The following is a 13899-nucleotide window of genomic DNA, read 5'->3' as shown; positions in this document are numbered from 1 at the left end:
GGAACAGGGACACCATCTGCCTTCAAGGGTGTGTGCCCTCATCTGCAGGTGGCCCGATGCTGCTCCCATGATTGGGGTCACCCGCCATGCAAACGTTGCATTAACATTCTATGTGTCCTACCAATTACTCGAGCCTGGGTGTAAGTGCACTTGTCCACAGGCAATCTGTCCTATGACGTCACCTCCAACTAGGATTGATGGTGTTTTGGTGCAATCTTTTGAGCTTCAAGAGAAACCAGGGTATCCTGCCCACCAAGGCTGATGTTCATTTAGCAAAGCGTACAAGACATCTGGGCAGCCAGGGCATTAATTATCCATTAATTAGCTGACCAAGCAGCAGATTTCTCCATCAGATCTCCTCTCTGTCTTGAGTGTTTAGAAGCTGCGTATTTCTTCTCTTTCAGGCTCTTGGTATTACTAACATTACTTCTCGGTATTACTATTCAGGCTGTAGATCTTCACCTGTAAATCCTGGTGTAAATCTAGCAAACTGTAGCAATGCGACCACTGATTGTGTTTGCTAAATATGTGATTAAGCATTAGCTGTAGCAACAAGATCATTGAACTTAAGCAACACAAAAAAGAAAGAGCTCATTATTACATTCCTTATTTCCCATCCTAACCGCAAAAAGCAACATCCTCCCCTTCCCGGTTCGACACACCTCTGATTTTCCTGCAAGCTCTTTCAGCCCTCATTTTCATGACACAGACACATTTATGGTAGTAAAAAGCAGGTGTGAACCACGATGTCTTGAGGTTAACAGCGATCAAGGACTTAATTTAGGTACAACTTCAAACATACAAAGCTCCTTCTTCACCTGCCAATGGCATATTTTTCCTATATTTCAAACTGTGGATTTATTTATATACTACTGAGAGCCAACAGCCCATACAAGCCAAGCTTGTCCTTGTCCAGAGCACAGTGGCATGGAAGAACCACTACAGGCTTACAAAACAGCATCCCGTGCATCTTCTGCTGCAACAGATGAAGGGATAGAGTGAGCTGGATAAAACAGAAAAAGGGAAGAAGTGATAGGTTAGCAGCACAGAAATTGTAGGGTGAGTAGAGGAGGAAAAGTTCCCAGGAGTTCAGGGGTGACATTTAATAAAACCAGTTTGTCCAGCTTTAAAAATATAAAGGCTGCAGCACTAAAAAGTAACTTTAACTCTTTATGGAGAAGGCCATCTGGTTCTATGCTCAAGGCCAAATACAGCCTCTGGACAGCAGAGGAGTTTCAGAAGATGGTGCACAGGGGAATGCTGGTCATGAGAATACTCTGCACAGCTCATAGTCCAGCTTTCTGGAATAGCTCGTATGGACTCAAGGGTACGTCCAGGGTCTGGATACAGGCTTGCTACTGGATGCTCTCTGGGGAATACGTAAGGGGCCAACCCCAGATCAGGAATGTGGGTGGAAAGCACATAAAAAACTGAGAAGCTGTGGGCTAAGAGATTCTTTCCTCTTTACTTCATCAAACTATAGAGCTGTAGCTCTCCCACCCAGAGCACTTTCCTTCTGCCCATGGTTTGACCAGTCTAGCCCCATCAGCCTCCCCTCTGGAGGAGGGGAACTGGCACACCAGGAGGGTCTCACTCTCCAGCCTGGGATGGTAACTGGTGAGGTTTGCTGAGAAAAAACCCTCAGTTCCCCAGCAGGAGCCGGTACCCATCTTGCAGGAGCTGCACGTGTGCTTGAAGGCCCCATGCCCATGGAATGGTCAGCTCACTCCTGACTCTTCTCTCAGTGGGAGCTTTCACAGTGTTGGTGTGGGAGTGACAGCCAACAGCAAGGGATGCTCAGGAGGTGGCACCACAGGTCTTTCTGGCATCACTGAAGTGTTAATTTCAGGGGTTTCTCCAGCTGCATGATGCCCGGGAGTGAGATTATTACCTCTCTTTGAAGTCCTCCTTTGAAGGCTCACCACTCATCAACACCCAAGGCTATGAAGCCTTCTTAGTGCAGCCCTCCATCAGCCATGGAGACTAATTCATAGCCACGACGAGGTACTCTGGGCAAGCTCATGGTGGCTCTGCCCGCCATGCAGAAATAGGTGAGCTCAACAGACTGGGCAGTGCCATCGGTGAGTACAGCCTGCTTTGTGCCTCTTTCCAGAAAAGACACCCATGGGGTGACCATCCGTGGCCTTCTCAGGCTGTACTGTGGGACAGCCTGAGCACTCCTGCTGCTGCTGCTGCCTGCAGCGCTCTCGGTGGTCCCTGCGGCCGCGGGGGCTATGCCAACTCAACGTCACTCAGCAGGGTAGGGCATTCAGACCTAACTCTGCCCCGAGCAGTAGGCACAGTTCCCAGGGCAGGCAAGCTGTGGAAGGCCATCTGTGACTTTCTAGCACAGTGGTAGGACCCACCGCACCCACCAGGACAAGCTACTGCACATGCATCCATGGAAAGACCTCAGCTTGCAAGGCCCAAACATGACTCCTGTCCTGAGCAGCAGCTAGCACACCTCTTCCCTATGAACTACTCTCCTTCCCCAGGGGCTGGTCCCTTATTCCCCTTCCCATGGACCAAACTCCCTCTCCTCTCCATGAATAAAATGTTCAGCTCCTCCTCATGAACCAAACTTCTTCCTTCCCCATCTTTTAGTAAAACCCCTCTTCCATCCCTTCCACTTTTCTTTCAGACTGTGACCACAAGCTCAGACTGGAGAGTGGGAGATGGCTTCTCTGGAGATGGGGCTAGCACGTCTAGAAGGAGACCACAGCTGCCGCTTATGCCAAACAGGAGGAGGGTTTCTCCATTTCTCCAGTTTATGTTATCTTCCTGCTCTGGAACCAGTTCCCATCTTATCTGGAAATCTGGGACACGGCCATACACCAAAGCAGAAGCAGTTGTCAGGCTCCTAGAAAGCCACTGGGAGAATACATGGCTTCAAAAGCTCCAGAGATTTATTTAAACAAGGAAAGAGTGGAAGAAGCTTTAGATACTCACTGTAGTTTTCATTGTGCCATACCAGCTGGGAGACATGGGAGTCATTCGCTGCAGTGGACTCTTTTCCCTGGACTACAGCTTAATTTCTAGAGAGGCTGAATACATGAATACATGTAAAAAATTATCACAAATTTTGCAGTTTGATTCAATGCTTAACCATATGAAGGAATGCCTGTACGGACAGAGCTTGCAGGGGTTCATTAGTATTCACAATGCACAGGTAGTAGTCTCCTCTTGATCATCATATGCCATCATATGACAACCAGTGAGGTGCTTCTGTTTTATAGTTAGGACAAAGTGTCTTCAACATTGCATCAGGTAATGGGATGCAGGAGTGAATGGTGACCACTGTGTGCTGGGTCCAGCAAAGCCAGCACTCGAGCAAGGCAGTCGCTATTTTCTGAAACTTGGAAGATCAAAGGGTGAAAACTTGCAAGTAGAAGCAGGGTCTGAACATTTCTTTCAGGAAGAATAAGGTCTGTCTCATGACAGATCTTGTGGTTTTCTATATTGCATAATACTGAGAAGTGCCATTAATTACAAGAGAAGAGCTGTCAGTTCTCTGTTGAACTCAGACTTTTCTGTAAACACATCCTGTTCTTTCTACTAGGCAAGATTGTTTTGTCTGTAAATATCACAAGATATTTATGTAGATGAAAATAAGTGTTACTGCCGATGACAAGATTATATAAGGAAAAAAGTCAACAAAATGAAAACAACTCTGAGAAATATTATGGGAATTCTGGCCAGTGCAACGAAAGTCTGAGTCCAGCCAGGCTGCAAGAACCAGTTGGGGGATACGGTCCCCTCCAGACCCTTCTGTTTGGGCTCTAGAGCTCTCCAGACCACGCCTTTTGCCCTCCTGAACCCCTTCAGACCTCTCTTTCAAGCTCTGATCCCCTCCAAGCTCCTCCGTTAGGGTACCACTGCTCTCCACATCCCTCTGCTCCCTCTCTGGTCCTCTCCAGGTCCCTCCATTGAGGTCTGGACATCCCCGTCCTTTCCATATGCCCTGGTGGACCCCTCCTCCAGACTCCTCCTTTTGGGGTCCAGTAATGTGCAGGTCTGTGTGCTTTGGTCTGGTCGCTCCGGGTTCCTCCATTTGCCATCTGAAGGATGTTCAAACCCTTACCCTGAAATGAAACCTCACCTCCACAGACCTCTTTGGATACCAAATGCACAGTACTTCATCCTCAAAAGGAGGACGGAGAAATAGCTCATTCCAGACCATAGACCTCATCTTCACTGTGCCCATCAGGATGTTAGTGGCTTTCCAGCTCTGAAGGCTCTCCACTCTTATGCCATACCTTAACCTGAATCCCACCGGGCACTTCAGGAGATTCAGGGATCTCCCAGCTCTGAACATGAACGTGGCACCTAGAAGAGGGGGAAGGAAACCTGGATAACTGAAAGGGATGAATTTAAGCTTAACCTTCCTCCTGAGTCTCTCCATAATTGTCCAAAGACAGTGTTCCCCCCACTCACCCCTCTCTTTAGCTCTATCACATTTGCTGGCCTTGCTCTACTCACTATCTCACGTGTCCAGTGACAGAGCTGGTTTGAGCACCTGATTTCCGATGCATCCGAGCAGGGGGCCACCCATGCCTGGGCATCCATCCATGCCTGTGGGACTGTGCCAAGCCTGACTCAGTGTCAGGACTATGTTCCTCCCTGGCCAGTGGAGGAGGGAAACCAAACCACCCAGCAAGGCAGAGGCCAGGGAGGGTGGCAGTGCAGACAGACCCTCCTTTGGGCTGGGAGCTGAGCACAGAGGAGCAGTTCCTACACGGTGAGGTTTCCATCCAAACTGCTCCCTGCTGATCAGTCCCCATGGGAGAGGCATGGGGTGGCAGTGACATAGCGAAGCACTTGCACAGCTCTTGGGCATAGCTGTGGGAACCCAGAGAGGGCTTTGGATATCTCAGGATGGGTTCCCAGAGCCAGTTCCCACCCAAACCAGGGATAGGCAAGTGCTTCTAGCACTGTCCTCCAAATAGGACATTTGTGCTCCAAAGGAGAGGCCAAGGTCACTACCAGACCTCGCTCAGCAAGGATTTCCTCTCAACAGTCACCTTTTCTTCCTTTCTCCAAATCCCCTCTTCCAAAAGCCGAAAGGCAGGCAGCAAGCTGGTGAAAACCACACAAGTCTGCAACGTCGTCCTGCCAGTTGTAGGACAAAACACTGCCTGGTCTGTGTGTCAGGCTGCCTCAGTTAGCAAAGTCTGGACCTGTTTTCACGAGGCAAATGTACGTATATTGGGGGGAGAGGGGGATGGAGGAGGCTGGGATGTTCCCAGACTCAGAAAGGAGGTTGAGGATGGTCATCCAGGGACAAGTTTCCTGTTGGATACAAGGAGACGAGATGGGACATAGACCTGCCACCATGTCCGTCTCCCATGTCACCACCACTGATGTTGTGACTGATGCCCAGTTCCCTTTCCCAGCACTGCTGGGATGCTGATTTCCCAGTCAGCCTTAGCTCTGTGCAGGGCAGGCGGCAGCACTAACAGTACCCGTGCTGGGTGTGCAGCAGGGGCCAGGATGGCAGAACCCACGTCCAGGGTGGGATCAGGTCCTGTTCTGTCCCCTGGGGCAGGGTGACAGCCGTGGGCTCCTGCGGAGAGGCTCTGTGCAAGCTGCTGTGATGGCCGAGCGGTGAAGGCGTTGGACTTGAAATCCAATGGGGTTTCCCCGCGCAGGTTCAAATCCTGCTCACAGCGGGAGCTTTTACTGGCAGCCCCTGCCCTCCTGTCCCCAGGAGGGACAGACGGACACAGACCTGTCACCCCTCATCAAGGGACCCTGCATTCCTGCCCTGACCCTGATCTCCCTGGGACCCCTTCCCTTTAGGAGAGTGCCAAGACAGTGTTCAGGGGAGCAGCCCTGCACCTCTCCTTATCACAAGAAGAAATCCTGCAATAGCTGTGTCCACCCCACACAGCTGGGTCACCCTGCTCCCTGCAGCCCATCACAGCTCGTGACTGCCCTCCACCTGGGGTATTTTTCTGCTGGGAGGTGCAGCCTGATGGCAGTGGGGCGACAGGAGGCTGCTGCCACCCCCCAAAATTCATCCAACCCCAACCCAGCCCCATGCACTGGGTGTCAAGGTCCTGAACCCCATGCTTAACCCCAGGAGCTGCTCGACGGCAGTGCAGACACCCAGGAAAAGGCTAGGACCTGCGGTGGCTGCAGGAACCCCCTTCCCTGGCTGGGAATCGAACCCAGGCCGCGGCAGTGAGAGTGCCGAATCCTGACCACTAGACCACCAGGGATGAGATGGTGATGGTGGTGGACCTGTTGGTGGCCACCAACCAAGCCCTGAAGGGACAGGGACACTTGGGCCCCACAGCCCAAGGAGAGGACCAGATGGGATGGATGCCACAGCCTTTCTGGGGGACTCTGCAGGGACGCCTGCTCCTTTCTGAGAGCTGTGGCATTGGGAAGGTCCTCTGTGCAAGAGGTCCCATCTCTGTCAGGCCTGGCAAGCAGGAGGGGGCTATGCCGGGACTCTGATCACCGCCAAAGGCAGGTTTGGGGAAGGCAATGATGGCCAATGGTTCAAGAAAAGATTTAGCAGTCCCCTGGGGGTTCACCAGGGAGGTTCAGTCCTGCTGCTGATGGAGGATGGACCCCATTTGTGCTGCTATACATTGCCAGGCTCGTGTGACGTGCATCACACTGGGCACAGGTGATCCAGCTTCACGGACACAACAACCCTGACTCCCAGTGCACGGCCAGGGCTTCGCCATAGTCACCTCGGGAGAAGCAGAACAGTGTAGGTGCAGGCTGATTGTTGTCAGCAGAGCCTTCCCTGTTCGGGGGAAACAGGGGTCTGAGCCCTTTGCTGGTAGAGGGAGTAAGTCTGGAATTTGGAGTGAGTCCCCATTCAAATTGGTTTTACAGTAACATTTGCATCTTGTTTTTCTGGGGGAAAACAGCTGGTTCGAGCCATCTTTTGAGGCTTCATCTGGAGCTGCAAAGAGTAGGTGATCCCGGTTTCCAGAGAGTCCTTCTGAGGGAGCAGAGACTTTTGGCTTCATTTACCGGGCAGAAGGAAGCCGGCCCTCATTAGCCAGCGTGCTCGGGGAGCTGTGCTGCCGGAGGGGCTGGGTGGGAGGCACGGGTGACAGCAATGCGCTGGCATTGCCCAGGCATCCTGCAGGAGTGATGCTTGTGATCCCCTCACCCTTGTCCTGCATACCACACAGAGCCTGTTTCCTTGGCCCCATACATTTCACTTAAGAAAATAAGACTTAAGAATACATTTCACTTAAGAAAAAGAAAAATAATTAAAAAAAGAGGCTAAGTCAGGCTGGGGCAAAAACAAAACCAGACTTCTCCCCCACCACCTGCACTCGCCTCCTGGAAAAGAGGCTTTCTGCTGAATAGGAAGATGGAGAGGGGCTTGAAATGGGCCTCCCACTCCCTGGGTGGTTGCTAGCAGCATGGGCAGCACGACAGGGCACTGCGGAGCCCTGGACCCCTGCCCAAGGCAAAGACCCCAAGGGAGAGCCCAGGGCTCAAGGTGACAGTTGTACTGTCACCTGTCCCTGCAGCACCCAGCACAGCGGGGTTCAGACCCGAGGGGAATGAGCACTGACACAGAGGATGACACCCAGGGGGGTCCCCGGTGCTGGCAGGAGCCCTGCCTGCCCCGGGCTGTGTGCAGGGAGGAGAGCTCCACCCGTGCACTTGGGCAGGCAGGAGGAAGCACTGCAGGGCTTCTCAGCAGATGGATGAGCCGTGACTGAGAGGGAGATGAATGAAAGGGCTCCAGGAACATTTCCCTGCAGAAGACGGCAGAGGGCCCAGTGCTCTTTGGATGCTCGTGTGTGGTTGGGAGGGGAAGTAAATAAAGAGAGAATCTCTCTGACTTGCAGAGGTCAGTGCCCACAAAGTGGGGAAACCTCCTTGTGACTTGCCTTGTCCCATGCAGCTCCCTAAAATGGCCAGTGCAGCTCCCCTCTCCGTCTGAGGCCAAACCCCAGCATGGTCCCCATGGTCCCCTCTGCAGCTCTACTGTGACATGGTCTGGGGTCGCAGTGGGGCAGCTGGCATCCAGCTCCCCTGTCCCCATGGTGCCCCGATCTCTGTCCAGGATTCTCTGCAACGCCTGGTGGATCCCAGCCGCTGGCCGCTGCCTTTGCCACCACCTTTCCCTGAGGAGCTGCGTTGCAGTGAGCAGGAGAGGGCAAAGGGAGGCAGTGGGTAGCTGTGGAGGAGTGCAGAGTAGGAGGAGGAGGAGAGCAGGGAGGAGTGTTACCCTCCCACAAGAGCTGACCTGGAGGAAGGATGGAGCCACGATGAATGGTCTGACATCTTTCCAACACTCTGGCATCTCTGCCATGGTGGTCAGGGCTGCAGAATACACCTCCAAAAACCTGCACAAGGCCAAACGTCCTGAGTGAGGGGCAAGGCTGGGCTGTGCAATGGCCATACAGGATTATGCCATCCCTTGGCATAGTGTCATCCCTTCCACCGAGTGGGTGGAAGAGGGAGCTGTGCCAGGCTGAGGCACAGCCACCCTTGGCTTTCAGAAAAATATGCAGATGTCATGGTTTTGGTTGCCTCTACAAGCTCTAACAGAGCGTGAGCTCTGGCAGCCTTGCGGTTAGGGGAGCGTCAGTATGACTCTGTGGTTTCTTAGATCTCTATCTGGATTTGTCAGATATTTTGCCATAGACAGTAACAGTTCCTTCCTCTGCCAGCAGATCTGGGCACACCAAAACAGGTTCACTTGCATGTCCCATAGCAGAACAGTCTCCATCTGTGATGGCAGAGGAAGGGGAGATGAGTGACTGCCACCCCACCAAAAGGAACGAGGAAGCGATGCAGCCCAGGAGCTGCATGTTGAAGCCCAGGAGTGTGCAGGGCCATGTGGTGAGGCAGGCGGTGGGGATGTAAAAACTTGCTTTCTACAGGCACTGCTCCTTCGAAAGAGAAGTCCCAGCCCCAGGATCAGCCTTGGGGCAGCAAGGACAGGTCAAGGCTCAGTACAAAATGCAATTGCTATTGTAGCAGGGAGACGAGGCTGAGATACATCGTCTTGCTTTGCACCCCTCCATGGATCTGGGGCATGAGCAATACATACATAAATTGGCCAGAACAATAGGCTAATTGCAATACTGGAATAAATGCGAGTATTTATATATATATACCGGAGTAGCAATAAATAATCCCTCTCCCCATCTCTGAGAGTGGGATGTCCCTTGGCAAATTCCAGCTGAGATTTTGTCCCTTGCAAAGCCTGAGTACCTGCTAGCATGTTGCTGTGCTGCCCCAAAATGCCACCGCTGTGTGTTTGTGACAACCCGGTGGTGTCAGTGACATGGTTCAGCTCCAGGTCCTTCATGTGCTTTTGAAGGCAGGAGTCCTCAGGGTTCCCAGGACACCACCCCCCCAAGCCCCATGAGGATGGCTCCTGGGACGATGAGTTGGGAAAGCCATGGACTCTTGCCCACCCCAGCAAGGTCCCTGGCACACCCCATGGGGACCCTCCTGCAGCACTGGTCCCCACCCTTGGGGACACTGCGGTGAAGAGGACACTGTGGGGAGGCAGCCCCAATACACCAAGACACAAGGAGGTCTCCGAGGGCCCCACGCAAACCCATGTGGCGTGGTGGAAGAGAAGGAGAGTGGGAGCAGAGCAGCACTGCCCTGTGGTCCCCTCTGCGTTACTGAGGCCGTGGGGCAGCCAGGAAATCCCGGGGAAACGAGCTCATGGTGCCTCGTGAACGGCAGTTGTTGCTGGGAGCCGGGCGTGAAAATACCCGGAGAAACCACAGGCTGTGAGCTGGCAAATTTGGTGCCTGTTGCAGAGAAGAGGGAGGTGGAAAAAGGGGAAATGCTCCCTGGGGCATCCCGGGGAGCCCATCGCCTCACGGCGAGGGCAGTGCTCAGGGGCTCTGGTCAGACCACATCATGAGCCCCATGACTGTGAGTGTGCACAAGAGGGTGGGGGTACGCGTTTGCACGAGAGCAGGTCCCTCTCCGCTCCCTGGGCAGGGGAACCTCCTGCTCTGCCTTCTGCATCCTACCTTGTACCAAACCCATGCTGGCACTTGTGTTTGCCCCGTGTCTCTGGGAGAAGACGGTATTTGTAGAGTCAGACCATTGAGTTGGGCTTCCCAGGCAAGCACTTCCCTTACTGGCTGATGCTGGGGTGTGTTAGGAGGGGTTTGGAGGTCCTGAGCTCCATGCTGGAAGCACAACAATGAGGATTTTGTGTTTTATGGTGCCAAGACTGCCAGCCCAGATCTACAACCAGTCTCCAGGGTGCCAGCCATCCTTGCGGCCTGCGCAGGCAGCAGAGCTCAGAGCGTGCCTGCTGCCTATGCTGCCCGCGCTGCACCCCCACATCCACCTTGTGCATGTCCCAGACCCACCACAGGAGCAAGGACCCCCCCGGCTGGACCTGCACTGTCCCCAAGCTGTTTTGAGGGTCTGAGCACCTTTGTCCTCAAGGCTTGGGTCCTTGAAAAGGAGACTGAGTTGAGGTCCTCCTGGTCCTTCAGGGAGGATGCTGAGATGAGTTTGATGAGTACTGCTGTCGTGTTGGTGAATCTAAGTGTGAACCTGCTGCTCAAGGGTGGTTTCATATCCTGTCTTGGTCAGTATAGCCCTCATGCGGGTGCCGATTTGCTGATACTTACCTCACCTCACACAAAGGCTATTCTGGTATTTCCTAGACCTGCTGCTTCCTTTTTTCAGCATTTCCGAGGCAAAGGTGCCGTGACATCAGCTCTGTTGCGCTTTGGAAACTCCAAGTGCTCGCCTTGAAATCTGACTGACGGGGCTGGCCACTGTCCCTATAAAAAGCAAGGACTGAGCCAGCACCTCGCATCAGACACAGGAGTAATCTGCTCTGGTGCTGCCTCTGCCTTTGCAGCTCATCTCTGTCCATAATGAACGTCTCTGCAGCGTGCCTCTCCATCATCCTCATTGCTGCCCTCTTTTCTCAGGCTTCTCCTGCTCCAAGTGAGTACAGCATCTCTCTCTGCTTTCTCGGGGTGGATTTTGGATTTTGTCAGTCATTTTGAAGCAGAACTGGAAAAAGTTAGCTGCAAAGGTTGGAAACCTTGTGAATAGCTTCTCCTGCTTTCTTGGGACTGGTCTTTCTTTCCAGCATCCTTTTATCTTAGGGATGAACTTTACTGATAAGTACCAAAGTTTTCAGGTTTCATCTCCCCTGATTTTGTTGCTGGGCTTTAGGAGTGGTCCCAGAGTGACTGAAGGGATTTTTATCATTGGAAGTGAGTGCAAAACATTTAACAAGGAATCCTAGCAATGACTTTAATTAAGATTTGGTGTTCACAGCAATTTCTTGCTGGCTTTCTGGGGAAACAGGAAGAGAAGAGGGCTCCACAGCTGATTAAGGGGATGGTTGCCCATGCTCTCGGCTGGGGAATGTGCAGTTTATTGACTGATAGACTCATGCTGGCTTTCCTGATCTCTTCCAGTTGGGGCTGACACAACTGTGTGCTGCTTCAGCTACACCTTACGAAAGCTGCCCCAGAGTCATGTGAAGGATTATTTCTACACCAGCAGCAAGTGCTCACAGCCAGCAGTTGTGTAAGTACTGGCTCCTGCTCTGGGCTCTGCCAGCCTTTGGGCTCTTGGCTTCATGTCCAACGGGGCCAAGAGCATGGTGGCGTGAGGAACCATACCTGGAGTAAGGGAAGGGGGCAGCCACCACGGGTCCCATGTGCAGCATGTGAGCACTCATCCTCCGCAGCTGAGAAATAAGCGGTCTCCTCTGTCTCCTTGAACCATAAGGGGTGGGAAGGAGGTCCCTGCATAGCCAACAGGACCTCCCAGTGGTGATGAGCCCACTGCACATAATGTGCCACCTGCAAGACTTGCACCTGATATGCCAGCCGCCCGTGCGCTGCATCCAGGCTCACCTCCGCACTGAACATGGCCAGGAACATCTGAGCATGGCGGGGTTCTCCCACGGGACCTTGATCTCTCCCTGCCCTCTGGGTTTTAGCAGGCTCTGCAGCTCCCTGATACTTGGGGGCTTGTGGGATGGGAGCCTGGAGGGGAGATGATCCCCTTGGGAGCTAGCTCTGATCACAGGGCAGGTCAGCATGTGCTTGGGAGGTGACCCAAGGCCCTCATGTTCCCTTCCCCTCCGGGGCTGTAACATCTCCCTGCCTGACTTGACAGGTTCATCACCAGGAAGGAGCGGGAGGTCTGTGCTAACCCTGATGCCAGGTGGGTGAAGGAATACGTGAATGCCCTGGAACTGCAGTGAGCGCTAGGAGCTGAGAGGTCTCTGCCCTGGAGAAGTCCTGCAAGACCATCCAGCAGAGTGTTGGCACAGACCTAGAGATCCTGCCGCTGAGCACCAGGACCTGCTGAGCCACCTTGGGACCCCTGAAGTTCCTTTTGTCTTGCAAAGGTTTAATTTATCCATAATTCAGCCACCTTTATGGGCAGCTGTGATGCTGGGGACCTTCTGGCCTTGCAGACCCATTTGGCGTAGCCTGCTGTGTGACATGTGGCTAAACTGTCCCCTCCTTGTGCCTCTGCTGCTAGAATGGGAGGGGGATTTTATTATTTCATCCCAGAGCTATTTGTGGGAAGTGGTCTGTCAAAATCAGGTATGAGTGCTGTCATGTAGACCCAGGCTGAACTCCAAGTCAGCTGGCTAAATTTTGCTGTGGTACGGTGGATGCTGTCAGTAAGATCTGTCTCCTTAGCGGAGGAAGTGGTATGCTGGTTACTTACAGAATGCTCATTGTGGAACCACATTGTTCAGCCTTGTTCTCAAAATGCTGTCTCCTGCTGTTGCCAAAGAATAAAGATTTTTATCTCCCTGTGTCAGCTCTGGAAGAGGTTGTTTCCCTCCTGCCTAGAAAAACGGGGCCGATATAGGACCCCACTACAACCATTCTGGGAGAGGCAGGGGAAGAACCCCAACTTCCCAGCTAGAAATGCCTCAGCCTCCTTAGCCCTAAAAACCTTCCCTTCTGCATCGCCTCCCTGCTCCCAGCACCGCAGCAGCAGCAGCCCCATCACGACTCCAGCACCTCCCAGGGCTGTTCCCTCCCAGCCTCTGCGCTGCTGCGGAGCCAGACCTCTCCCCCCGCCCTTTCCCCCCATCATATCAGTAGCCCAGGCCAGGAGCTGGTGGAGCTGGACCCACTGCATTGGCCACCATGGGTTTGGCAAAGGGATGTCTGGAAATCACAGGGTGGGGGTGCAGAAGCATCTCTGCAGTGAGCTCGAAGGAGGGTGGCTCGGGGGCTGGCCAGCCGGGACCATGTCCCCAGCACAGGCTCCTCTGGGGATGCAGCCTGAGCTGTGCTCAGCTCTGGGTACGCTCTGTTAGTGTTTTACTGCAAAAGACAGGCACCAATTATCTGCTGTTCTTCAGCTGCTTTGGGAAGGAAACCTGAATTTGGTTTAAAAAAGCACAAGAGATCTTTTGCACCAAGTAAAACCGACAAAAGCACTTTATCAGCCTATGGTTTGCATTTAAAACTAGCTGATATCTTTGTGGGTAGAGAATGAAACTGCCGGGTCTGACCTCCCTGCCACCGAAGCTCTGTCAGGAGGGGATGGGGACCTTTGCTCTCTGGGCTGTCTCTATCAGAGCTGTCTGAAGCAAAAGCTCAGAAGCTTTTGTATCGCCCCTTGGCCAAGAGAATCTCCACCTGGCAGCTTGTACGTGTCAAATCTTCACTTCCCAGGACATTTTCCACCATGAAATGAGCTACTCATCACCCCTGGGAGGAATTTCTCAGGCCCCTCTCATTGCTAGCAACAAATGATCCCCCATAATTAGGAGCAAGAAAACCAGTGTGAGATACAGTGTCCATAGAACACCCCAAGCCTATTGGTGCCATGGTGGTCTGCAAATGTTCAGGTTGTCTCCTGTTCTCCCCTTGCTCATCACCACCTCTCCACAGGTCTCCCTGTTTATTAACCAGCATTTCCTATTGC

General features: G+C 53.0%; 1 protein-coding gene and 2 non-coding genes across 3 annotated transcripts; 2 read left to right on the top strand and 1 right to left on the bottom strand.

Annotated features, from left to right (window-relative positions):
* Nucleotides 1–5587: 5587 nt before the first annotated feature.
* TRNAS-UGA (transfer RNA serine (anticodon UGA)) lies at nt 5588–5669 on the top strand. The gene has a single exon. It is a non-coding gene; the product is annotated as a tRNA-Ser (tRNA).
* A 480-nt stretch (nt 5670–6149) lies between these two features.
* TRNAE-CUC (transfer RNA glutamic acid (anticodon CUC)) lies at nt 6150–6221 on the bottom strand. The gene has a single exon. It is a non-coding gene; the product is annotated as a tRNA-Glu (tRNA).
* A 4625-nt stretch (nt 6222–10846) lies between these two features.
* Nucleotides 10847–12205, top strand: LOC127024317 (C-C motif chemokine 5-like). The gene is made up of 3 exons (XM_050908832.1): nt 10847–10926; nt 11409–11520; nt 12118–12205. The coding sequence occupies exons 1-3, from the start codon at nt 10854–10856 to the stop codon at nt 12203–12205; spliced, it is 273 nt and encodes a 90-aa protein (XP_050764789.1). The 5' UTR covers nt 10847–10853.
* The last annotated feature ends 1694 nt before the right edge of the window (nt 12206–13899 follow it).

This window comes from Gymnogyps californianus, chromosome 20 (genome assembly GCF_018139145.2).
Source record: "Gymnogyps californianus isolate 813 chromosome 20, ASM1813914v2, whole genome shotgun sequence".
Lineage (NCBI taxonomy): Eukaryota > Metazoa > Chordata > Aves > Accipitriformes > Cathartidae > Gymnogyps > Gymnogyps californianus.
Note: the sequence above shows the minus strand (reverse complement) of the source record. Positions and strands in the feature narration are given on the sequence as shown.